This window comes from Tenrec ecaudatus, chromosome 1, assembly GCF_050624435.1.
Source record: "Tenrec ecaudatus isolate mTenEca1 chromosome 1, mTenEca1.hap1, whole genome shotgun sequence".
Taxonomy (NCBI): Eukaryota; Metazoa; Chordata; class Mammalia; order Afrosoricida; family Tenrecidae; genus Tenrec; species Tenrec ecaudatus.
Genome location: NC_134530.1, coordinates 20,005,010 through 20,032,911, shown reverse-complemented (window position 1 = coordinate 20,032,911; position 27,902 = coordinate 20,005,010). Strand labels below are relative to the sequence as shown.

Below are 27,902 nucleotides of genomic sequence, written 5' to 3'. Positions count from 1 at the left end.
TTATCCTCATCATTAAATAATACTTTGAGTACTCGTTGCTCTCACCAAAATCCAGTGGTGAGGATTTGGGTTTCCTTCCCATTGAGCTGTAAACCATATGGAAGGACACAGTTTGTTATCTTCATCAGTGAGTGCTTCAAGTCCTTACTTGCAGCAAGTGAGCTTGCATCATCTGCGTATCTCAGGTTGTTAATAAGCTTCCAATCCTGATACCACAGAAAACAATGGCTTCTTCATATAATCCAGTTTCCAAGATTATTTTGTCAGCATACACATTGAACATGTGTGGTGAGAAGATGCAACTCTGACACATACCCTTCTTGGTGTTAAACCATGCAGTATTGTCTTGTTCTGTTCACACAACTGCCTCTTGTTTCATTTATAGCTTCTGGATGAGGACAATTAAGCGTCCCAAAATTCCCATTTTTCTTAAGGTCATTGATTGTTTTTTATGGTCCACAGAGTTGAATGTCATAGCACAGTCTACAAAACACAAGTGAACACCTTTCTGGTATTCTCTGCTTTGAGCCAAGATCCACAGGACATCAGCAATGAGATCCCTTGTCTTGTGTCCTCTTATGAACCCTCTGAATCCAACCTGAATAATACTCTGTAACATTTTACTTAATTCACTATTGTTTCCCCATTGACTTTAACAAGACTTCAAAAACAAAGAACAAATAAACCTCACTGCTATGAAGTCAATTATGACTCATCGTGACCCTATAGGAGAGAGTAGAACTGCCTCTTGGAGTTTCGGAAGCTATAAATCTTAACTGGAGTAGAAAACCTTTTCTCCTGCCAACAGCTGGTAGTTTTGAACCACTGACCATGCAGTTAGCAGCCCAACACATAACCCATTATACCACAGGACTCCTTTAATAATAATTAGTACCCAATAACACTTTAATGACTGAATGAAAGAAAGCTTCAGAAAAATTTTAAATGAATACCAGATTGCTTTGAGGTACTGACTATTCAGTTTCAGCATCAAGGAGGAGATAGAGAACTTGGCAGTTCATGTGATTTTCAAGTAAATGACACTAGATCTTTAGACAATATACTGAGTGGATCAACTGAACATGTCTAACACGCAAAGAACAGCACATAGGTCAAATGATGACCATTACTTGTGCCTAACTTGCATTGCTCTGGTCCCTTTTCCAACAGTCTCATCACATGGAACCAAGAAACCAAACACGTGCTTCCGAGTTTATCCTCCTGGGACTCTCAGAAGAGGCAGAAGTGCAGCCTCTCCTCTTTGGTTTGTTCCTGGCCATGTACCTGGTCACCTTCACTGGGAACCTGCTCATCATCCTGGCCATCGCCACAGACTCCCACCTCCACACACCCATGTACTTCTTCCTCTCCAACCTCTCCTTTGCTGACATCTGTTTCACCTCCACCACTGTCCCAAAGATGCTACTGAACATCCAGATGAAGACTAAAACCATAAGCTATGAAGGCTGCCTCAGCCAGATATATTTCTTTATGGTTTTTGGAAGATTAGACAATTTTCTCTTGACAGTGATGGCCTATGACCGATTTGTGGCCATCTGCCACCCACTGCACTACACGGTCATCATGAACCCCAAAATATGTGGCCTCTTGCTTTTAGAATCTTATGTATTAAGCATTCTGGATTCTCTGTTACATGATTTAATGATTCTGAGGCTTTCTTTTTGTACAGAGTTAGAAATCCCCCACTTTTTCTGTGAACTGAATCAGGTGGTCCATCTAGCTTGTTCTGACACCTTCCTCAATTATCTAATGCTGTATATTACAAATGGGTTTCTGGTTATTATTCCACTCATTGGAATCATCTTATCGTACTCTAAGATCGTATCCTCCATTTTGAGAATTACATCAGCGGGGGGCAAGTATAAAGCCTTTTCCACTTGTGGGTCCCACCTTTCCGTCGTTTTTTTGTTCTATGGGACATTTCTTGGGGTGTATCTTAGTGCTGCTGCCACTCAAAACTCCAGGAAAACTGCAATTGCCTCAGTGATGTACACTGTGATCTCACCCATGCTGAACCCCTTTATCTACAGTCTGAGAAATAAGGACATAAAGCAAGCCCTAAAAAAACTCTTCAGCTACAAAACGTTATCGACATGAGCGAATTTATCCCAGAATTAGAGTTACTCATGAATAACAGAGCTAAAAGTCAAGACACCCTAGGCCATGGCCCTTTTTTCAGTTGATCAGAGGAAGCAAATCTCGCATCCTTCTTATTTCCAGAGTTCAGTCTCTCTGATGGTTCATACATTCTAAACAACTGTTTTGTTGCATTTCATTTCAACTTCTCTACTCCCTTGCTGTGTGTCATGGATGTGGAGTAGAAAGCAGAATTGACTGTATGACTTTTTCAGCCATAAAAAGCATAATGTAAGAAATTTGGTTCTTACATAATAATTATTCAAAGAGCTGGAGGAATGACAGTGTACAGATGTCTCTGCCAGATGAAAACAACTGCTTCATGTATTTTTTTGCTATTGGAGAAAAATAATTTGTCCTATCAAAGAATCTGTCTGGGTTTATGTTATAACCTCCAGAAAGAAATGGCTCTAGATGAGTAGAAACATCCCTTGGATTAAGTTCATGATGGTACACATTCGCTATCCAAGATCTAGTTGCCGTCTGCATAGCCCCAAACATACAGTAAATGGAGATGTAATAGAAATCACAACCTCTGTTCCTTCAAGCTTTCTTGTTGACGTTAATCTCTCTGATATATTCTTGTGTATCTTGGTGCTTTAAAAAAATGTTGTCAGGCATGAATTCTTTTAAGAAATACTCTTTGATGCTTCCTATCAAAAGATGCACTCACAAATCACAAAAGCAATGGTGGTGGTGGTGGTGGCTAGGTGACATCGAATCAATTGCAAACCATAGCAAGCCTGGGCACAACAGAATGAAACACCATGCCATCCTGTGCCATCCTCACAATGGCCCCGATGCTGGAGTGTAATGTTGGTAGTCTACCGATTGCCAACTATGTCATTTCCAATCATGTGCCCAAAATAGGAACTAATAAGAGGACATAGTTAGGACTTTACTGTACATTGCAAAACAGAGTAAGGCGAATGCTTTAGTTAAAGCTAATGCATCATCTGAACCAGTAGTCCACTATTTTGATTGGTAAGATAGAGTGAACCCTTGCGAAGAGTGTTAGTTTGTACTCGTGTCCAAATGTCCAGAAAATTATGTGATTATTTTCATTTGCCCACTGCACAATGGCCTAGGTAAAAGGTGACAGTCAGGTGAGTACTGGTGTTCAGGTAAGTATTTCACTGTCTCTTAAACACAATAGTGAAACAAGCATGCTCACACACAGAGGGAGGGAGGAATAAGGGCGAAAGAGAGTGTACAAGTATATCAGAAATTTTAAATTGTGGCAGTTTTATAGTCCATCCACATGGGTAACTGTCCTTACCATTTGGGGGTCTGTGTTAATGTGGAAGGTCTGAGAATAAACTGAGAGCTAGTGATATTTCATTTTGGTGACCTACGTTTCTTTTCAGCACACCTGGAGTATTTGTAGTTATATAGATTGGATAGGATCATAATAAGCTATCCATCTCTTGTATTATGGGGATATCATGAACAACTTGCTATTTCCAAAACTTTCTATAGTTTAATCTATAGATTAGCATGCTGGGCATGCTGCCTCTTACATGATGGCTGCCTCTTACCACGATGGCTATTCCTCTGGTGGTTTGATGACCCAGTTCAAGATGACAGTGTCCCCAATGACCTCACGAGACACTCATTTCAATTTCAGTCCCTCTTATTTTAGCTTTGTCCCATAGAGTATAATCGGTACAGAGCTTTCCAAAGAGTGAGTTGCGCCCCTTCATCAATGTATTTCCCACCATCCTGGTAAATGTAATGGTCCCCGGGTCCTGTTCTAGAACATACATGGTAGGTGAGCGATTGAGTCATACATGATTAACCCACAACATCCCATGTCCTTTTCCTTTGAATTCCTAGCTGCATTATAATAAGATATCTATGTTCCTGAGAGGGACATACAGTTCCTTCAGAGCAACTACTATAAACCCAAAACATTAACCAGCAGAGAAAAAAGTTTAGAATTATGTCCATTTTTTATAACTATCAAGTGGCAACCAGAATCTCTGTTAATGAACCATATCACTATATGTGCCATGCTTTAAATATTTTCCTATGGTCTTAGGCACACACGAACCATTATTTGACACAATCTCCTTTTATACTAATAAATAATAGATGCATTTTGTATTTCTTTTATACTTTAGTCTTCTTGTTCTTATTCAGACTTAGCATGTGTCTCGTTGAGGCATCCTGGGCCCTGAGTCTAATTGCAGTTCTCAGGTCATGAGGAAAGAAGAGCTAGCTCATAAGAACCACTATGATATTCTTGCGAGGCAGACAATATCTTGGGCAGTGGTTTTCAACCTTCCTAATGCCCCAACGCTGGAATACAGTTTCTCAGGTTGTGCTGACCCCCAACCATAAAATTATGCTACTTCATAACTGTAATTTTGCTACTACTATGAATCAAGCGATCCATGTAAAAGGGTCATTCACCCCACAAAGGGGTCACGACCCACAGGTTGAGAACCGCTGAACTAAGGAAAAGCATTACAGGATCTTCACTTGAAACACTACCTGTCTCATCAGACAGATGAAAAGGTATACGGTGGGTAGCACTGAATGAGCTGTGTAGTTTGGATGATCAAAGTCTTATGATTTATTCAAATCCACATACATGTGCCCATTTCTTTTCAAAAGTAGCTCTTTCAAATAATTATTTAAATTTTACTCAAGACATTTTCCAAGACTGTTTATTCTACTTATTTTGTTATTGACCAATCTGCAGGATTAGGGTTTGCTTTTGAATCATACCCACATCAGACCAGTTGTTTTGCTAAATAAGAGATTGGGTCATGTAGTCTAAGATATTTTCTGAATCAATAATTGTGTCATTATCTGAAAAGTTAAAATCCTCAGTTTGTCATTTTCTTTCTAAAAGATCTCTCATGTACTAAAAAAAACCCTCTGACACCCTTCTATACTAACAATCATTAGATCCTTATTCTCTACATATAACCTCCCTGGGAGACGGACAATGAAGAAGTGGGTGAAGGGAGATGTTGGACGGTGTAAGATATGACAAAATAATAATAATTTATAAATTATCCAGGGTTCATGGGGGGAGGAGAGTGGAGAGGGAGAGTAAAAAAAATGAGGAGTGAAAACCAGGGAATCAAGTAGAAAGCAAATGTTTTGAGAATGATGAGGGAAAGAAATGTACAAAAGTCCTTGACATAATGGATGTATGTGTGGATTGTGATAAGAGTTGTACAAGCCCTCAATAAAATGATTTAAATAAAAAAAACATTTTTCACATAAGCTAGTCTGGTTTCACTTAGAAGCACCTTTTGAAGGTTGATGGTATGTTATTTAAAGTTTTAAGAATAACTACACAAAAAAAAGAACATTGAATATCAGGCAGCCTAAGACAGTTGATACCTGTGCTCTTGTTAGAAAGGTGAGGGACTTACTGACTCCACCGACCCATCACATTTTCTGCAGTGAAGGAGCAGAATGTTGTTGCTTCCTTGGTTACATAGATACTCTACCTGCTAAATCTGACTTTATTTAATAAAGGATACTGTCCATCACTTCTTTAAACCTAGAAAACTTTTAATGTGGAAATTTGTCAACTGTGATTGACAGCAGATTGGCAGAAACAAGCATTTTCTCATGATTGTCTCGGAATTGACCATATTTACATCTGATTATGGCTCTAGAAATCAGTCTGAATCCCTTGCTTTCAGTGAGCCTTGGGAAAATAGCTTTATAAGCACCATCTTGTACAGTACAGGAACAAAAACTAGAACGAGGAAAAGTGAGTGCTGAGGACCAGGCAAGCTTACCCCCGACAATGTTAATATGTACACTTAATGGTGGATGCCAAACTTTGTTACATTTTGTGTGTGTTTCAGGGGAAGGTAATTTTATGTCTCTCAACATTCCCTAAGGTTTTTCTTGGTTTATTTCTAGAATATTTAGCTAATTCATGACTTCCTTAGACAAAATTTATAAAGCATGAAGTAGTGAGTGAATCATAGAGACTTTCATGGCTGAACCATGTAATTTTAGATCTTTATTTAGTCTATTTATGCCATCCTACATTTATCTCAAAAGAAACAGTGTCCTGAATTCTAACATTAAAACTCTGCTTTGGAATCCCTAAAATATACAGTAACAATAATGACCCAGTGAGAACTAAGGAAATAAATTTGTTTTCATGGAAAACTTAGTGTTATTCTATAAGTACCTGTGATTTGAGTACTAATAAAGAGAAACATGATAAAAATACCTTCTACTATTCAAACTCATGCATAATGTGTATTATGCATGAAAGGCAAACTTGGAGAAAGTAATTTAATTCAACTCGAATCTAGATATCAATACCATACTTTAAAGAATAACAAACTTATTATAAACTATATATGGGCAGGAAGGAGACACAAAATAAGCAAAATAATACTAAAGAAGAAGGAATTAGAAGACCTTACACTTCCTGAACTCAAAACCTACTCCACAGTCCTGATAGTCAAAACAGCCTGGTATCAATTCAATAAAAGACACATTTAAAATGAAATAGACAAATGTGCTTGACACAATGGATGAATGTGTGGATTGTGATGGGAGATGTAGAGCCCCCAGTAAAAGTATTTAATTAAAAAAAAGAAACAACAACGGCATCATGCAAAAAAAAAGATATAAGTGTGTGTATGTATGTGTATATATGTGTATATGTATATATGTATATATATCATATTAAATGAAGGGGAAATGCAGAGTGGAGACCCAAGGCCCAAGTGTCGGCCAATGGAGATCCCCTCATAGAGGGGTTTAGGAGAGGAGATGGGTTAATTAGGGTGTGAGGTAGTATCGATGAAGAACACAGCTTTCCCCCAGATCCTGGATGCTTCCTCCTCCAACTACCATGATCCGAATTCTACCTTGCAGGGCTGGATAGGACAGAGGCTGTACACTGGTACATTTGAGGACTGGAGGTACAGGGAATCCAGGGTGGATGATACCTTCAGGACCAAGGGTGTGAGGGACGATGCTGGGAGAGTGGAGGGTGAGTGGGTTGGAAAGGGGGAACTGATTACAAGGATCCACATGTGACCTCTTCCCTGGGAGAGGGACAGCAGAGAAGGGGGGAAGGGAGACTCCGGATAGGGCAAGATATGACAAAATAACGATGTATAAATTACCAAGGGCACATGAGGGAGGGGGGAATGGGGAGGGAGGGGAAAAAAAGATGACCTGATGCAAGGGGCTTAAGTGGAGAGCAAATGCCTTGAGAATGATTGGGGCAGGGAATGTATGGATGTGCTTTATACAATTGATGTATGTATATGTATAGATGGTGATAAGAGTTGTATGAGTCCCTAATAAAATGTAAAAGAAGAAAAGAGAAAAAAATGATTAGGGCAAAGACTTTACAGATGTGCTTTATACAATTGATGTATGTATATGTATGAACTGTGAAGAGAATTGTATGAGCCCCAATATATTGTTAAAATAAAAAAAAAAAACAGAAATAAGAATCCAAAAGTAAATCCATCCACCTATTGACATCCGATCTTTGACAAAGGGCAGAAATGATTAAATGGAGGAAGAGATAGTTTAACAAATGGTGCAAGCAAAATTGGCTATCAGTTTGCAGAAGAATGAAATAGGACCCATGTCTTATACCATATAAAAATGAACTAAACATCTATCAGTGACCTAAATAGAAAACCTACAGCTATAAAGACCATCAATGAAAATAAAGGGACACACTTAGGAGGCAACACTAATGAAAGCAGCAATCAAGAAATGAAAGGAGGTATTACAATTGGTAAATCTGATGCACGAGATCTTTTAACATGTTGAAGAGCAAGGAAGTCGCGTTGAGAACCAAGGTATGCCTGACCCTTTGTTGCTCTTGTTGTATTGCTAGGCACCATTGAGCCACTTCTGACGCATAAGGTTCCTAGGTTACACCAAATACTACTCAGTCCTGCACCATCCTCACGATTGTTCTCACAGTCAAGCTCGTTGTTGCAGTCACTGTGCAGCGAGGGCCTTCCTCTTTTGCACTGGCCCTCCACTTTACCAGTATGATGTCTTTCTCCAGGTGCCAGTCTCTCCTGATTACGTGCTCAAAGTGCTCGGGATGAAGTCCTGCCATCTTTGTCTCGAAGGAGCATTCTGGCTGTACTTCTTCCAAGACAGATTGGTTTATTCTTTTGATAGTTCATGATACTTTCAGCATTCTTCGACAACAGCATGATTCAAATGGATCAATTCTTCTGCGGTCTCCCTTATTGCATTTAGGGTCTGGCAGGCCTTAGCCTTCAATGTAAAATCATTGCTTTTCAACACTTAAAAAAAATCTTGTGCTGCAGATTTATCCAGTACAGTATTCAATTTGATCTCTTGACTGATGATTCCATTGTGAATCCAAGGAAAATGAAATCCTTGACAACTGCAATTTTTTCCCTCCATTTTCTATGACGTTATCTACTGGTCCAGTTGTGAGGCTTTTAAATTTTCTTTAAATTACATTGTGATCCATACTGAGAACTGAAATCCTTGGTATTCATCAGCAAGTGCTTTATGTCCTCCTCACTTTCAGCAAATAAGGTCATATTATCTGCACACCTTAGGTTATTAATAAGCCTTATTACAATCCTGATGCCACATTCTTCTTTGTAAAATGGCTTTTTCTGTCTGACGCTAGCATAGCATTTTCAGCTGCCTCATAGGCATATGAAAGTTAAAAAATGAATAAGGAAAGCCTCAGTAAAATGATACATTTGAAGTATGGTACTAGTGATTATGAAAGTACTGTGGACTGACAGGTAGAACAAACAGATCTGTCTTGGAAGATGTAAAACCAGAATACTCTTTAAAAGTGAGGCTGACATGACTTTGGACATGCTATCAGGAAATACCAGGCCCTGAAAAATAACACTATGCTTGGCAAAGTAGACTTTCATCAAAAAAGGAAGACCACCAAGATGAATCGACTGTAACATAATAGCAATTATGAGCAGTGGTGGGATTCAAACAGTTCATAGAGGTTAAGCAGAACCAGTACCTAATTGATTGTTGAGTTCAGTGAACCAGTTTTTAAATGGCACTTGTAAAAAGGTTTTCTCTAAGGTGGGTGGCTGGACAGCTGTGCACATAGAAATTTACATTCCTTACTCTTTCTTACCATTTATCTGTGAAGTAGATTTGTTCATTTCATAAGACACATTATACTATTGATTGTGTGTTTTTCACTTATAACATAAAGAGAAAATGCATGACACATCCAGAGGGTGATGCACTGTCATTCACTCCAGCTTTGAGTTATGCTCCAAATTCACGCAAGACATTATGAGTGAATTATGCAATTCCTGAAAGTGTTCAAAGAACTAAACAATTATTTTCCGAACAATTGCTGTAAGTTCAGCAGAAATGGAGAGGAGTTTCTACAAAGTGAACATAACATTCAGAGAAGCGGAGTCACCTGTTTCCAATCTAACCAACACAATGACAATTGTCTAATGGGTCTACCTCTAAAGGACTAGGATCCTACTCCTACAGTGAAAAGATGGTGAAGGTAAATCACACAGCTGATGATGCTCATATACAAGTGGAGAACATTGCAAGTAAGGATGCCATTCAATAAGTAATATGGAAATATCTTAACTAAGTTTTATTTGGGGGTTCAGGTATTACTTAAAATTTTCATAAATATTTTAAACTCCTGACATAATTTAGTTTGTGTTCTCTTTGGTTCTTATTCATTATTCTTATTTAAATATTAACTGTATGAAATAAAGTACTTTGCAGTGAATATGTGTGTATATATGTTTGTACTTAAAATGGTCATTAAGGCAGTGACCAGTTGTTAAATTATTTGAATCCCATCATATTATGAGCATGGACTGAGCAGCTTTTCCTTCTTTGTACATAGGGTATCTATGTATTGGAATCAACTCAATAGTACCTACAACACTACTTTGCATAAATTCAATATTAAACATAAATGAAAACACACATGCAGTAGAAGATAAACTATATGGCTGATATTTCCTAAAAATAGATAGCTATGTACATAAACATAGTTCAACTTAAAAGTAAAAAGAGAACTCTTGAACTGCAGCTGGGGGTTGGCAATTGTAAGATTAATGAGTCCAACTCTCTTATAAGATGAACTGGTTCGAGATGGCAAGATCTATGAGAAAACGTATAGATAAAAGAATATACGCAGTTAGAGTGCACGTGCACGGAGGTCAGGGGTGTGTGCCCTATTCGAGTCAGGTTTATGTATACTCCCTGTCATGTAGCCTGCATCTTGTAACAAGTTCTCACACAAAGAGACAGTTGACAATTCTTTGAAGGTATACCGAGAAACATTAATACATCAACCAAGTTGTCGACAGAGAGGGATGGAGGATAAAGTCGGGAACAGGGAGTAACTGATGTTTTGCAGACTGCTGTGCTTCATCTGTTTTCCAGGGAACAGGAGGGAAAGTGTCCACCTTACCTCAGGCAGAGAGTTAGACCAGACCCTGCATCAACAGCTCCTGTGGTTGAGCCATCAGTGTTTCCCACGGGCCTTGGGCCGTGGAAGTTGGTGATCCTTTCCCATTTGCCTAAGGAGCAAATAAGGTAAGGAACATAGTCTATGGTGTATTGAACTAGGGACTGACTAATCTCTAAAATTCGTGGAAAACAGCAACACCTTAACAACAAGAAAAAACTACCCCAAAATAATCAACTAAAAGTTGACAAAGATTATGGAAAAGCACTTCACCAAAGAAGACTTTAGGTGACCAATAAATATATAAACAAATGTTTATGATCATTAGTCATTAGAAAGACACACATCAAAACAATGATGAGATATCTTCTTACCTGGGAATTAATTACCAAGACCCAAATACTCCCCTAATAAAGCCCATTGATTGTGAACTTGGTAAATTCTGTGTAGCCATTAAAAAGAATGAACAGATCCAGAATGGATAGATGTAGAACGCTGTGGGAGGAATGGTTGGTATCAGAATAAGATAAAGCTGGAGAGTGGAGAGTATGTCCAACCCCTGCTCCATGACAATAAGGATGTTGGAGGAGGTCAGATATTGGCACCTCTTGTGCATCATCTGAGCTAGAACCAGGAGACATGGGAACCATTAGTCAGATGAACTAATGGGCCACATGAACGTCCCTCTCCACTACCCTGAGATCTGAAGAATGCATTGGTGCTCAGCTGTCAATTGCTCTGAAAGGAATCACATTAGAAGGTGTGAGAAACCATGAGAGAAAATTGTGGAGCAAAACTCAAAATCATAGTTTTTAAAAACCTAGATTTACTGGAAGGGTAGAGACTAGTGGAACCCCCAAGATGATAGCTCTTGCTTCAGGTATGGAAAGAAACTCACCCAAGGGCTAAATTTTCAGCCAAGTTTTAAGTCTATAAAAGTCACAAGAAGACTAAGCAGGGTGTGCTTAACTGATAATAATGAACCATTTGAGATTAGAAGGGAGGCTCTACCCTAAGAAAGAATTCAGAGGGTTAGAAAAGTCATCCCAACCCAGGCCAGGGACTGACTGTGGGACACACAATCAATTATGTAAGTTCAGGTTGAGGCTGAAGAAAATTAGAGCAAGTCCAGGAGAACCAAAAAGTGATATTGACTAGATCTGACTTGAATATAGTTGAATCACAAGAACAAACGCGACACTTGAAACCAATGATAAATGGACCTGACAAGTATGCTTGACATTGGAATATCATACATGAGGGGGGGAAAGATCAATAAAAGGACAGCAAATATGAGGTAAGCTTTATTTAAAAAATTCATAAGGGGCATAGGGAAAAAGCTACTGTATACAAACATTCATGGGATGAGGACCAGGTAGTATGGCAGGGGACAGACCAAATCCAGGGATACATTTGGTAGCCAACTAAAAAGGGGGGGGAGAGGAAAAAATAATAAATAGTTAGCAGGGGAACAAGGTATTAATCCACCCAATGGGAGGGTGCTGCTTATATCTCCACAGGGAAAGAGGGACCAGATTTCAACCAAGTGCTCCAGATTTCAACCAAGATGTGAATTCCATCATCAGAACAAGAAATTATATCATTGTGAATGAGGGGGAGTATGGAGTGGAGAACCAAAATCCATGTGTAGACTATTGGAATCCCCTTATGGAAGGGTCCTGGGGAGGGGACAAGCCAGTCAGGGTGCAATATAGCAATGATGAAACATAAAACTTTCCTCTAGTTCCTAAATGCTTCCTCCCCCCACCCCCCCACCCCTCCCCACACACACTATCATGATCCCAATTCTATCTTACAAATCAGGCTAAACCAGAGGATGTACACTGGTACAGGTAGGAACTGGTAGGGAATACAGGATGGATGATCCCTTCAGGGACAGTGGTGAGAGTGGCGATACAGGGAGGGTGAAGGGAGGGTGGGGTAGAAAGGGGGAACCGATTACAAGAACCTACACATAACATCCTCCCTGGAGGATGGACAACAAAAAAGTGGGTGAAGGGAGAGCAAATGTTTTCAGAATGATGAGGGCAATGAATGTACAAATGAGCTTGACACAATGGATGGATAGATGCATTCGGCTAAGAGCTGTATGAGTGCCCAATAAAATAATTTAGGAAAAAAAAGACAGCAAATGAAGAAAAGTGGATGTCAGAAAAGAAGCTGTAATGTGGTTTTGAACTTAGAGTAGCTGAAGCTAAGGGAAGAAACAATGAAATAAAGGAGATGAATAAGACTTCAAAGGGCAGCTTCAGAAGAAAAGTAGAGTATTATAATGAAATGTTCAAGGACACAGAGTTTGAAAAACAGAAGGAAAAACCCAGTTCATCAATTCCTCATCTGGATGAACTGTAGGAGAGTCTCTATGGAAAACACAGTGAGGGAATGTGGGAAGCAGTCAAAGAAGATGGAATGGATACACAAAACCACTCCACCAAGAGCAGTTGGTTAATGATCAACCATTCCACGAGGTAGGAAGTGATCAAGGAATGATGATACTGAGGGATGGTGGCCCAGCTGCACTGAAGGTATTAGCTGGGGGAAAAAAAGCTTCCAGTAACTGATGGAACATCAATGGAAATGTTTCAGCAAACTGATGCATAGACCAAGAGGCAGTCTTTTGAGAATAAAAATGAATTTTAAAATTAGGAACGTTATCTGCTAGGGTTATCCTTCTATTATATGTACTCAATCTGTATTGTAATCATATAATCCAACAAACCGGACTATATGAAGAAGAATTCCACAGTACGACTGAAGAATGATTCATTAACAGTCATTCTTGTGAAAAATGAAAAGGACTGGGCACACTTAAGAATTACAACCCAATCCAAAGAAAACAAAAATCATCACAATTGCACCAATAGACAATACATGGAACTAACACCAGAGAAAACAAACAGATTAAGAACCAGAGATACTTTTGATGTTCCCCAAATTTTCCTTCAGAATAATTGGAACCATCTTAATGGGCAGACTGCAAGACAAGAATCGACACCTAAAGTGACCTCCTCTTGGGAAAAGGGCTTCCATGGCATAAGAAATGTACATTGAGCTTCCTAGTGCTCTCTCGATGGTCGAAGCTGGCGTACGTGTGCATTTTGTTTTGCACTCATGCTCCAGAGAAAGAAATCTCTAAGGAAGCAAAGAGGTGAGAGTCCTTCATTAATGAGACTCAAGAGAATTCAACAGTGTAAACGCTTCTCCTAATCATTTCAAGTCTACTTTATTAACTTTATGTGTTTAAATAATAAGTGGGATCTTCCAGAGTTCTCCAGAGTGGATCCATCTCCCTTTCTTTCCTGGTACAGAATTCCTGTTTCAATTCATCATCCAAGACGAAACAGCAGCAGGGAACTCAAGAGTCTTCTTTGATAATATCTGGGTGAGCTGCGTCTTCACTGCTCCTGAGGAAAATTGCACAGTGCATGGCACTCATTGTACTGTTACTAAATTCAAGGGCATTCACAAAGTTACAAAAGCTCTAGGAAGTCTGACTAAGGCAAAGCCCTTTATTCTGCAGAGTGTTTTGGATACACTAACTATCTTGTTTCTCTGATCTCATGCCATCTCTGTCACTTTGTAGTCATTTTTCTCTGTTCCATGACTTCTCCTTTTTCTTCCATTGTTGGAAATACCCGTTTAACCTTGATTAGATATTTGTTCTTTTAGTCATTCAATAAATATTTATTCAAAAATTCTAAGTGAGGGCACTAAGTCATCTTCTGGGAATAAGGAAATGAGTGAGATAATTTTCCATCTCTCGATGAGCTCACAGTTGATACAGGGAATTAAACATGGAAACCGTTAAATGCAATATTTAATTAATTTTATAATAATCGATGATTAATATTATTAATGCATTGTGTATTAATATTGTTGTTTGCAATAATTAATATAATGATTATTTTGTAAATAATTTATACCCCGATGTGACACTGCGACCCTGGCAAATTGGGCTTAAAAGTAGCCCCTCCTCCCTTAGAGGTTAACAAGGGTTTCACAGAGTGGGTTAGAGCAATACTGAGTCTGACGTTGTCAGAAGCCAGAGTTCTTCAAGGTGAAGAAGGGCTCCAGGAGGAGAAAGTCAGTGTAGGGATTAATAAACCTGTAATTGTACTTTAGGGGCCCGGGGGTGCGGTGGCTGAGCACTTGATTGCTGACTAGAAGGTTGGTAGTTTGAACTCACCAAGTGCTCCATGAGATAAAAAATGTGGCAGTCTGCATCCAGAAAGACAATGCAACAGCAAGAGGTTTTGAGGCACGTTTAGGACTATATTGTGGCTACAGGGTTGCTACTTACTTCTGAAATTAGCAGTGAGTCAAGCAGGGTTGGTAGCTGGAGAAAAATACTGCAGATCAACATAAAGAACGTATTGTTTATCTTGTTAAAGTCATAAAGAGCTGGCTAGGAGTGGAAAGAGCATGGTGGAGGTGGAAGTTTGAAGTGGGAAATGAACCTGGGAGACATCATGCATTAAAAAAAATTGCTGACTAATAATATGTACAAACCCATTAGTAAGAGTGGTGGGATAGGACACCTTTTACTTCTTCAGATCTTAGGAGAAAGTATCTAGTTTTAGAAAATAGAGATGTTAGATGTGCTTTTGAAAGATTAAAATTTTTTAAATGATGTTGAGGAAGTTCCTTTCTATTTTTATTTGTTTAGAAAATTTTGCATGAGTGGATGTTGAATTGTGTTAAATTTTTTTCTAAATTAATTGATATGATCATTTGATTTTCCTTTGTTAGTGTGTTAAGATCATTGATTATATTGATTGATTTGTGAATGTTGAACACTCTCAAACTTCTGAAATAAATCCAACATGGTCATAATATATAACTTTCATACATTGTTGGATTCTATTTTCTAATATTTTGTTGAAATATTTGCATCTACACTCAGAGATATTAATCTCTATTTGCATCTATTTGAGGTGCGAGTATGTGTAGAACTGGCATCATTTCTTCCTTACTTATTTTGTAGAATCCAGTAGTATTTAAATAATACCTTAAAAATGATTCTTTAACAAAATAAAACGCTTCTAATATTTGTTGTATTTCTAAAGATTATTGGAAAATTTTGAATCCATCCATTTTTATATATGAGTTTTCATTGTTTTATTGACATATTTATAGGTTATCTTGGCAGTGTGGTTATATGATTACTAGTGCTTTACAGTTATAAAGTTTGGAAATATATATCTAGATGAGTATTTAATTTTTTTCACCCTAATGCTCAAAAACTATAATCTGGAATTATCATAACAACATCCATTTTCTGGGTGTAGTCTCTCTTACTCATTCTCACAACCCTACTCAGTCTATTATCTCTTCCTCCTCAACCCTTTGCCCTTTGCTCTCTCTGTGTAGCCTAGCTTTCACTTTTGCTCCATATACATGGCATAAAATGACCACATCAGTTACTGCCCAAGGTCTGCCTGGTTCGTGAGAGCCCCTAGCCATGACTACTTAATTGGACTTTTGAATGATAAAATTCAATTCTCAGAAAGGAGGATAGTTGACTGACTCAAAGTTATTGAACATTCTTTGCTGACTCAACCAGCTATGCCTCAAGTTCATGAATACACAGTATCATAATCCAGGCTCTAGTGGTGACGGTTGTGATAGTGATGTGTATGTCTGGGTATGTCGGGAAATTCTCAGTGAAAACAACATTGATTAAATAACCCAAATACCCATCTTTATAATGTATGTGTCATATATGTGTTGTTATATTACTGATTATAGTATATGATGTGTACCCTCATTAATATATATGATATATAGTATGTACATACCAAAAACAGTAGTTGCATTGTGGGACCCCATGTGTTAGGAGACCTGACCTCCCACTGTCTACATTCTCCAATTTGATTGTTTTATCCAAGTCAGTCACATTGTTTCCATTATTGTTCCCTGATGTTTTGAGAAATGTTCCTCTCTCAGGAATTTAGAAGTGACTATTCTTTCACAAATGCTTTTCTCACAGACAGCTTCTTGTATACCACTCTCGTTACTTTCTATCCAAAGGCCTCTTAATCAAATGAGGCTGCATAAAGAAGAGTTTCTTCTCTACTCTTATAAGTTACTAATTCTACATGGTTTTATTCTTATAATAATTTTCCCATGAAATATTACTTGCTAATTTACTGACACTCTATTTTCTTCTTATCACACAAATATCCCAGAATAAATTTAAGAAAAATGATTTTTAAAAATGAATTTCACTGCTATTTTTCAGGGCCTTTAAGAATGCCTGGCATACAATAATTGGTCAAAAACATATGTTGAATGAACCAAAAGATGCCTCAGAAACTTTGGAATAAATGACATTGCCTTGGTAAAATGCTTGGAACTAGGGGCAAAGATGGCTAGTCAGTTTCAACATCAAGCAGAAGATGCACCCTTTGGGATGCCATGACATTTTCAGCAACAGGACACTAAATCTAGAGATGATACAAGGGTAAGTAAAACTAGATTGTTCCTACAGTTCCGGTTCATACTTGCATGCATGTGCTTATTCCAAACAAAACATATTTCTGTTACTCTGAGGTCATGGGTGGCTGCAGACACCTTCTTGGAGTAACATCCTTGTCTTAGTCTCGTTGGAGTATCTTTTAAAAATGGGTTAAGCTCCCTGCGTGGCCCAGTACCAACCATCTCATGGAGGAGCTTCCTTGTTTCCACTGACCCTCTCCTTCACCAAGCATGATGCCCTCGTCTAGCGACTGAGCTCTCCTGTTAACTGTCTAAAGTATGTGAGATGCAGTCGCGTAATTATCCATTCTGAGAGGCATTTTGGTTCCATTTCTTCCACCACAGATTTGTTTGCTCTTGTGCAAGCTCATGGTGTTTCCAATATTGTTCACTAACACCAGAATTTAAATGCACCCAACCTCTCCTGGTATTTCTTATTCCTTGTCCAGCTTCCAGGTGCTTACACAGGGATTGAAAACAACCTGGTCAGTCACACCCCTGTTCTCAGAGGGTTGTCTTTGCTCCTTGGCATTTGAAAGGGGTCTTTTGCAGCATATTTTCCCAAGGAAAAATATCATTTGATTTCCTGACTGATGCTTCCATGAGCCTTAACTGTCTACCTAAGTCGAATGAAACCCTTGGCAACTTTAATCTTTTCTCCACTTATCAAGCTATTTTCTATCAGTCCAGTTCAGAGGGTTTTCGTTTTCTTTACATTGAGTTGCAATCCATGCTGAGGGATGCAGTCTTTGATCCTGATCAGCAACTGCTTCAAGTCGTCCCTACGTTCAGCAAGCAAGGGTGTGTCAACTACATATCACAGCTTGCTAATAAGCCTTCCTCTGATCCTGGTGCTGTGAAAATCTTTTCTTTTTTAAGCCCAACTGCTCAGACTATTTCTTCAGCATGTGGATTGAATATGTATGATGAAATGATACAACCACGTCGCACACCTTTCCTGATGTTAAACCCTGCAGTGTCCCTTGTTCTGTTCAAATGACTGCCTCTTAGGTCATGTACAGGTTCAGCAATTCCCATTCTTCACAGTGTTATCAATACTTTGCTTTGATTCACACAGTCAAGAGCCTTTTCATAGTCAATAAAACACAAGTAAATATAGTTCTGCTTTCAGCCATAACTCATCTGACATCAGCAATACCAACCCTCTTTCCTCTCCCTCTTGAGGAATGCTTGATGCAAAGTCTAGTTTGAATTTCTGGCAGCTTCCTGTTGTACTGATACAGCCATTTTTAAATTACCTTCAACAAAAATTTACTTAGGTGTGTTATTAATGCTATTGTTTAGTAATTTCCACATCCTGCTGGGTCATCTTTCTTTGGAAGGAGCAAAAGTGTCTATCCCCACCCCCCAAGTTGGCCACGTAGCTATTTTCCAAATTTCTAGCTGTCTTCAAATTCCTAGAAATTCTTGCATTGAGTCGTTGAGTACTTCCCAGGATGCATTAGTTTGTTGTTATATTTCATTCGGTATCCTGTTCATTCTTGGAGCCTTGCTTGGTTGCTAATGCCTTGAGTGTAACTTGGATTCCTTCCTTCAATATCATCAGTTCTTGTCTCTATGGTGCCTCTGGAACTGGTTGAGTGTTGGGCAATTCTTTGGGGTGCAGTGACTGTGGATTGCTTCCATTTATTTTGATGTGTATTGCACAGTTCAATATTTATTCCTTAGAAGCCCTGTGTTACAGCTCTAGGCTTGAATGTATTTCTTCAGTTCTTTCAGCTTCAGGTATGCTAAGCACATTCTTCCTTCTGTGATTTCTAACTGCAAGTCTTTTCACATGTCATAATAATACTTTAATTTGTCTTTTCAAGTTGTCCTCCAAAATTTTCTGATCAGCTCTTTTCTTCATATAGAGTCTCATGTGTAGAAATTTACTAATTAATATTACAAAACCAATTACACCTATTTTGTGATGTTGTTGATCCCTGCTTTAGGCTTAATTCCATTGCTCTTGTCTCTTTTTCTCCAGCTTCATCAGCTACATGGAACCGAGAAACAAAACACGTGCTTCAGAATTTATCCTCCTGGGACTCTCAGAAGAGGAGGGATTGCAGTCCCTCCTTTTTGGGATTTTCCTGTTCATGTACCTAGTCACCTTCATTGGGAATCTTCTCATTATCTTGGCCATTAAAACAGACTCTCACCTCCATACACCCATGTACTTCTTTCTCTCTAATCTCTCTTTTTCAGACATATGTTTTACCACGACTACTGTCCCAAAGATGCTACTGAATATCAAGACACAAAGTAAAGTCATAACGTATAAAGGCTGTCTTAGCCAGATGTATTTTTACATGGTTTTTGGACAAGTAGACAACTTTCTCTTAACAGTGATGGCCTATGACCGGTTTGTGGCCATATGTCACCCACTGCATTACACAGTTATCATGAACTCCAAGTTCTGTGGCCTCTTGATTTTGGTATCCTGGCTATTGAGTATTCTAGACTCTCTACTGCATGACTTACTGATATTGAGACTCTCTTTTTGTTCAGAGTCGATACTTCCCCACTTTTTCTGTGAACTGAATCAGGTAATCCAACTTGCGTGTTCTAACACCTTCCTCAATGAACTGGTGTTATATTTTGCAAATGGACTCCTGGGTGTCATTCCCCTCATTGGTATCATTTTGTCTTACTGCAAGATTGTATCTTCCATTTTGAGAATGTCTACCGCTGAGGGCAAGTGGAAAGCATTTTCTACTTGTGGATCTCACCTCTCAGTCGTTCTCTTGTTCTATGGGACATTCCTGGGGGTGTATCTTAGTTCTGCTGCTACCCAAAACTCCAGAGAAAGTGCAATCGCCTCAGTGATGTACACTGTGATCACACCCATGCTGAACCCCTTTATCTACAGTCTGAGAAACAAGGACATGAAGCAGGCTCTAAAAAAACTCTTCAGCTTAGAAAAATTCTCTCCATAAGGAGACTATTTTGTCTCAAGTTTAGAGTTCATCATGTTACACAGAGCTCCAAGACTGAAGCCCAAAGTAATGAGGCATTTGTCTGTTCATGGAATTCACTTTATCTGTAGAATTTAATGCTAAGGACTTTAATTTTATGCACATTAAAAACTGTTGCTTCTTTTGTATTTTTGTTTAAAGATTTATCTCTGTCATTGTGTCCTGGGGTTTAGTGCAGAGAAAATAATCCACTAATTGAAATTCAGCAGTAAGAAACTTAATGCAGGACATTAGAAACTTGAAAACTACAAGAACAATGGACAGACGTGTTGTGTGCTGATTTACCTGCCTGGTGAAAGAAGCTACCTCTTGTATCATGTGTTTTTGAAGAAAACTCATTTGTCCTATCAAACATGGCACACATGACAGGATTTATGTTACTTAATTCCAAAAAGAGATCATATTGGGATTAGCAAAAGTGTTTGGAGTCATCAACTGATTATATTCACAATAATCCGCATTCACTCATTAAAACATAATTAACTTTTGCCCAGTCTAAAACATAACTTGGAATGTAATAGAAATTGCAGTACCTGATTCTTCCAATAGTGATAGCATTGCCAGACCCTGAGAGTCCACTTAGAGTGTATTGGTCCTTAAAGTAATGCATAAGCAAGACACTTAAAGATTATCTTCTTTAACCATCACACCATAACAGTCTTACATGCAGTGCTCAACTAATGTGGACCTTCTGCCAATTGTCAGCTATGGCTTTTCCCAACATGCCTCCTAGAAACTAGGAAATAAAATCAGCATAGATTCATGGATTTGTGTGTAATTTTAAAGAAAAGATTAATGCTTCATTCATCATCTGATCAGATGCCAAGCCAAAGTGGCATTTTCAGATCAGTGTTGGCTCAGAGCTAGTGTCCGATATTTTAATAAAATAATCTCCTTTACATTTTAACCCTGCTCGCAGCTTTCCAGGTAAAGGGGCTACTGGTTGATTTGAAAATTAGTATGGTATCCTGATAAATAATTAATTGCCTGAGAGAGAGAGAGAGAGAGAGAGAGAGAGAGAGAGAGAGAGAGAGATCATAGCAGAAATTTTTGAGTTTGATAAACTGCTTTTCTCTACCATTAGAGTGTTTTTACTGAATACGTGGGTGCTTAATAAGAATTTTTAGGAATCTTAACAACAATGGTGTCTTTTCAAATATCTCTCTGGTTTAATCCATATGTATTAACATACTGGGCCTGTTGCCAATCATATAGACCATGAAACCCCCTATCTCTGGTGATTTAGTTATATCAGTTAAGTATGCCATTTTCCCCACTGAATTTAGAAGGTACCCAGTTCAGTGTTTTCGTCTCCCACTTTTCTTGGGACACACAGAGGGCAACCACTGAAGAGATTTCCAAGGACGCTGTTGCATCCCTGACCAATTTGTTTATGAAACTCTTGGTGAAAATGATGGTCTCTGAACCCATTATCCACGCATGTTCGGGTGTGCATGTGTGTAACTGAGCCGCACATATTAAATCCACCACCAAACCCAAACTCACTGCCCTCAAGCCAATGTGAAATCATAGCAACCATACGAGATGATAGATACACTAGAACTGTCCTGTGAGTCTCTGAAGCTGTACCTCTTGACAGGAGTAGGAAGCCTTGTCTTTCTCCATCGAGGTCATTTTTCCAAACTTGCACATTAAACCCAGAATTTCTGATAATCCTCTTTACCATGGTCTTTGGCTTACTTCTTCCATGAGCTGCCATTCACAGCATTAGCTCTCACCCATACTTCCAAAAACTTTTAAAGAAAAACTTGCACTTATTCTGATGCCGCCGCTTTCTTCTTATTCAGACTTTGCAGTTGTCTCTCCCCAGCCTCAAGGTATCTGACTCTGGGTCTCTGTCTGAAGACAAGATGAGACAAAGCTGGGGTCTAACCAAAGATGCTGTGTTTCTGCAAAGTGAATATACATTAGGTTACATCATTACAGGGGCTTCAGGCCAGGAATTTAATGGTCTAGGTTAGCACTGAAGTCTCTGTAAAAAAATGTAGTCATTGCATTAGACATAATCCAGGCATCATACCATTCAATAGTTCAAGCAGTATTGTACAATCGCTACCACAACCATTTTCAACACAAGTTCCCTCTCCTTGTACTCCTTGACTTCAGATCCCCGTTACCACCCCCTACCTTGAAATAATGCCGAGGACCCCTTATTCTAGTTATTGTCTCTATAAATTCACCCAAGCTGGGTTTCATATACTGAAAAACATAGAAAGATGCATAGCAGAGTCAAGAATGTGACCAACAAATACCAAACCACAACAGAGATAAGCCCCAAATTAAAGGGGAAAAACCAAAATAGTAAAAGTTAGTTCAAGCTCAAAGTATATCAAAAGGGAGATCAAATGACAAGGTTTTAACCATCCCAGTCAGATGTATCATTTTCTTCCATATTATCTCTCCAATACTCTGTCTGATAACCAGGTTATTCCCATCCTTCGCTTATTGTCAGAGCCTGCAAATGGGTTGCACTTCCACTGTCATCTATAGCCTTCTGCAAACAGAATTTTGCAGTTGAAGCTCTGACACGCTTTCCTCCTTCAGATCTGTATTGTATCATTTATAATCCTTGAATCCTGATGCTGGCGTGCTTCTTCCATGTGGATTTAGCTGACATTAGATGGCTGGTTGCTTAAAAACAAGCCTTTCAGGCCCCAGACATTATTCTCTCTGAGAATTCAGCATCATCTAAATGCTTCACCACACTTTGCTAGACCACCCGCATTTTCCATGTTTCCTTCTTGAGGGTGCATATTGTAACTGTTCTTTGATTGGAACTAGGGTTAAGTGTGAGCTCCAAATCCATTCCTAAATCTCTGTATAGTTTTAATAAGAATTTTATGCTTTATCCATATCCATAATTTGTATCTTTTTTTTTTTTTACAAAGTCCTCTTTCTAACAATATCTTATCCTTTGTTTCAGACTTTGGCAAGATTGTGAACTCACCTTATTTTGTCATGCATCAACCTATAATATCAGGGCCTTTTAAAAACAATTTAATTGTTTGGGTCTATTAAAAAGATGTCCACAACTGATTGCAGAACCATGTCTTCATATCTGTACTCATGTTACCAATGTCTCTTGCCATAACCCTAAAATCTATTATTCTAATTACTGTGCCCAAAGATTTAACTATCATGTATTCATATTTTTAAATAACACCAAGAAACCCAACAACAATAACAAAATAAAACACAGAAAATCTCCAATCCAAAAAAAGCAGAAAATAATTTTAAAAACTGGAACAAAGTATAAATGGAAGACTCTAATTTTGAAGGGTACCTATATCTTACCAGATGATGTGAGAGAGGAAACATTTGATTCATGCAGTACTTAAAATATACTGGTTAATTGGTTTCTTTTGATCAAAACATTTTAAATCCTGTTTGTCATGTACTTTCTGAAAGCTCTCTAGTGCATTCAAAACTCCTTGAATCCCAAATTGCTAATATATTTTATCACATAAGTCATTTAGTCCGCTCATTTTTTTCCTTTTAGTAGATGATTGCTTGGGGCTGATGTCAGAGGATACATTTGAAATAAATTTAACACTGCTATCTATCGGCTACCAGCATGCCACCAACCAGTGGAAACAGCAGCATCAATCCCAACACGTCGAATTATTGTCATATCTTAATTTGACAATAGGGAAGGTCCTTTCCTTGCTATGAAATAATCTACTTGTTTGCATGAGTTTCTTTAAATGGAAGTCTCTTTGAGTTTCTGAGCAGGAAATATATATCCGCCTGCACTTGCAAAATTGTCGCAAGGGCTCACAGAAGCCTTTCAAATACTGGCAATGGCCCCACAGCAACATCACAAAGCAGGCCACCTAAGAAGATTGATACTTCTACCATCAGGGAGGTAGAAGAATCAAGAAGATTCCACGGATATGACTGAACCAAAGCACACACTGCTTTGGCTGAAACCTGAGGAGTAGGAAGTCCTTGCTGTACATGCTGGCTCACTGTGCCTCCCAGATCTGGACTTTCAGCAAACAGTATGCACACAATTTCCTAAAGCCATGAACCTACTGGTGTGCAAATTTCCTCTAATTCCATCAATGATGTCCAATGCTTCTACAGCCAGGGTTGGAGCCAGAATAGTTTATATGATGGTACCTGCCCCATCCTTACCTTTTGGGTTTCTTACGTGTATCCCTGATCCTTATTCCAGTAATTACCTTTGGAACTCTAGGTTTCAGGGAGGTTGGGAAATAGTGCTTCCCAACGACCACTGTCTATCGCATAGGAAGGAAACCAGAGGAAGGGAGAAATAGAGGCTGCGCCTCACTTCACTCTACCTCTTCTCACATCGGTAACAGGTAGACTTCGTGGTAGATGCCAAACTTCCCTATATTTTGTGTTTTAGGAGAGGAGAGTTGTAGCTCTCTCAAAATTTCCCAGGATTTTACCTGTCTCCTTATTAATCTATTGAGCTAGTTCATCATTTCCTTATAAAACATTATTTATAGAGCATGAAGTAAGAGACTGACAGAGAATGTCACAGTTTTGCCCTGTATATGTACATAGTTTCTTAATTCATCATTCCTGTTCTTCCGATTTGTCTGCTTTTCCTCTCCACTTTTTCAAAATAAACTCTCATTGGATCCTCTCCCAACAGTGTTACTCAGCTCCTGAATCCTTAAAATATGGAGTAACGGTAATGATTCATTTTAAATAAGGGATTACATTTGTCCTCATGAAAAATTACATATTTTAAGAAAAAACAATCAGTAAATGGCTGCAAGGAAGTACAAAACATTAACCACATTCTCTTTGAAGAGTCAATCTTCTGCACTGATTTAAGTCTTTTTAAATCTTGGAAAGAGTAGTTAAAATATGGGATTCATAGTTTAGTGCATGATGGAGCCTGACAAGGATTGTATGGGAGAAGGAGGAGGGAGGGAAGAGATTTCATTTGTGACAGGGATAAATAACAGATCATCAAGGGAAATAGTATGGCTTTCCTGTAGAAATTGGAGACATGATTTCAGTCTTCAAATTACTAGAAGCAAATAGAGAAATGAAGTTATTTTGAGTAAGCTCTGTTTTGCACAATCATTTTCATTAAATTAAATTCTGTAGTGATTTTCTGGAATCCTTCAAACTAAAAGTTCTATTAAAGATGGGGTTTTCCCCCTCTTAGTGGCTGAACAGGGACACAGTGGTTGTGCTTTTGGCTGTGATATGCAAAGTTGGCAGTTTGAAACCACCAACAACTCTGCAGGAGAAAGACTGGGTTTTCTACTCCCATAAACAGTTAAAGTCTTGGGAACTCACAGGGACTGCTCTATTCTGTCCTATGGGTTCATTATGAGTCTGTATTGACTCGATGGCAATGAGTTTAGGAATTGAATTGTCCAAGGAGTGAGGTCCAAGCCAGAGTAAAGACCCCCAGGACAACAAGGGGAAAGTAAAAGGAAATAGAGGATAGAACTAGAAGGCAAAGGGCGTTTATAGAGATTTAATTACAGGCATGTACATATGTAAATATATTTATATATGATGATGGTGGGGAAATAGATCCACATACATATATTTATAGGTTTAGTATTAAGGAAGCAGGTGGACATTGGGCCTCTACTCAAGTACTCCCTCAACACAAAAACACTTTGTTCTAGTAATCCAGCACGCTGAGATACTCACCTTCCCCACACAATCGCTGAAGACAAAGCAGGTGCATAAACAAATGTGGTGAAGAAAGCTGATGGTGCCCGGCTATCAAAAGATGTAGCATCTGGGTCTTAATGGCTTGAAGATAAACAAGTGGCCATCTTGCTGAGAAAAAACAAAGCCCACATGAAAGAAGAACACCAACCTGTGTGATCATGAGGTGTTGACGGGGTCAGCTATCAAAAGATCCAAAACAAACAACTATATTGATGTGAACGACCTTGCTCTGAAAACGATGATGGCAACATATGTACAGATGTGCTTGAGACAATGGATGTATGTATGGATTGTGATAAGAGCTGTACAAGACCCCAATAAAATTATTTTTGAATCATTTTATTGGGGCTCATACAACTTTTATCACAATCCACACACACATCAATTGTGTAAAGCACATTTATGCATTCGTTGCCCTCATCATTCTCAAAAGTTGCTTTCCGTATTTAAAAAAAACACTCAGGATGAAGGAACTTGATTAATCTGGGACGCAATAGAAAACATTTGCAGAGCCCTCCATTACCTGACATCTATAATAACAACAAATCAAAGGAAAAATGGGGGGAAATGGCTCCATTCCCCAAGCTGAGCTGGTGAGTCTGTGTCCATGTTCTTACAATCCTACATTACCTCCATCCCTGACACTACGGCTACTCTCCACCGCTCATCTATCGTTTGGTTCATCCTATGGTGGCAGCTTTTATGATCTACAAGTGAAGCCACCACTATTTAAAATAGCAACAGGGTCACTGATGGTGGACAGGTATTAGCAGAGTTTCCAACTAAGCAAAGCAAAGGATAAAGATCATTTAGCCATCACTTCTTAAAACAAAACAAAACAAACAAAAACAGTGAACACCATATGAGTAGCAGTGGAATATTGTCTGATATCGTACCCCAAAATAAGTTCCTCAGGTTGAAAGTAACTAAAATTTTACCTGGGGGAGGAATGTATACTTAAAGTACAATAGACCATAATGATTTTGGGGGAGTAAACATTTCAGGATCTTCGTTTGCTGAGGTGGCATAGCTCCAACTGAGGAGAAACAGCTGTAAACATCCATTAACAATTGGAACGTGGAACATACAAAATCTGAATCTGGGAAATATGGAAGCTATCAAAAATGGAATGAAACACTTAAAGGTCAACATGGTAGTCATTGGGAAGCTGAAAGAAATCCTGATGGTGCAGTGCGTTAAGTGTTGGGTTTCTAACGACAAGATCAGCCATTCAAACTTGCCAGCTACTCCCTGGGAGAACGATAAGGCGATCTACTCCCATATGATTTTACCTGTGCAGGGACCCTCCAGAAGGGCCAGTTCTCCACCATCATCTTGGGTGCTGTGAGTTGAAATCTGCTTTATGGCAACGGATTTACTTGTTGATTTTTATTGTTGTTGTATGCTTCTTTTGTTTACTGAGGTGAAATGGCTATTTTGAATCAAACAATTTTAGGGTCCATGCTGAAAATGACAAATTTAAGCGGAATGACATTATATTTGTCCTTAAAAAGTAAAAGGAAGTAGAGGAAAGAACCAGGTGACAAAGGGTATTTAAAGAGGTCTAAAGACTGGAATGTACATATGTAAATATATTTATATAAGAATGTGGGGAAATAGATCTATGTGCATATATTATAGGTTTAGTATTAAGGCAGCAGATGGACATTGGGCCGACACTCAAGTACTTATTAAATGCAAGAACACGTTATTCTATTAAATTGGCATTCCAGGATGCAAACCTTCCCGACATGATTGGTGAACAAAAATGTGTGCATAAGCAAATGTGGTGAAGAAAACTGATGGTGCCTGGATATCAAAAGATATAGCATCTGGGTTCTTAAAGGCTTGAAGATAAACAAGCGTCCATCTAGCTGAAAAGCATCTAATCCCACATGGAAGAAGCACACAAGCCTGTCTGACCATGAGGTGTAGAAGGGACCAGTTATGAGATATTAAAGAACTAAAAATCTTATCAGTGGGTGCCCACCTACCTGATATAATCAAAGAAGACAAACGTGTGAATAAGCAAATGTGGTAAGAAAGCTGATGGTGCCCAGCTATCAAAAGATATAGTGTTGGGGTCTTAAGGCTTGAAGATAAACAAGCAGCCATCTAGTTCAGAAGCAACAAAATCC

At 38.6% G+C, this 27,902-nt stretch overlaps 2 protein-coding genes across 2 annotated transcripts; both read left to right on the top strand.

Moving 5' to 3' along the window:
- Window positions 1-1,054: 1,054 nt before the first annotated feature.
- On the top strand, window positions 1,055-2,118 carry LOC142451329 (olfactory receptor 7A17-like). The gene is made up of 2 exons (XM_075553210.1): window positions 1,055-1,084; window positions 1,171-2,118. The coding sequence occupies exon 2, from the start codon at window positions 1,180-1,182 to the stop codon at window positions 2,116-2,118; it is 939 nt and encodes a 312-aa protein (XP_075409325.1). The 5' UTR covers window positions 1,055-1,084; window positions 1,171-1,179.
- Window positions 2,119-19,089: 16,971 nt separating this feature from the next.
- On the top strand, window positions 19,090-20,031 carry LOC142451225 (olfactory receptor 7C1-like). Its single transcript, XM_075553155.1, has one exon. The coding sequence runs from the start codon at window positions 19,093-19,095 to the stop codon at window positions 20,029-20,031; it is 939 nt and encodes a 312-aa protein (XP_075409270.1). The 5' UTR covers window positions 19,090-19,092.
- The last annotated feature ends 7,871 nt before the right edge of the window (window positions 20,032-27,902 follow it).

Coding starts and splice junctions, on each gene's coding strand:
- LOC142451329 (XM_075553210.1), top strand. CDS start 1,180: ATGGAACCAAGAAACCAAACACGTGCTTCCGAGTTTATCCTCCTGGGA.
- LOC142451225 (XM_075553155.1), top strand. CDS start 19,093: ATGGAACCGAGAAACAAAACACGTGCTTCAGAATTTATCCTCCTGGGA.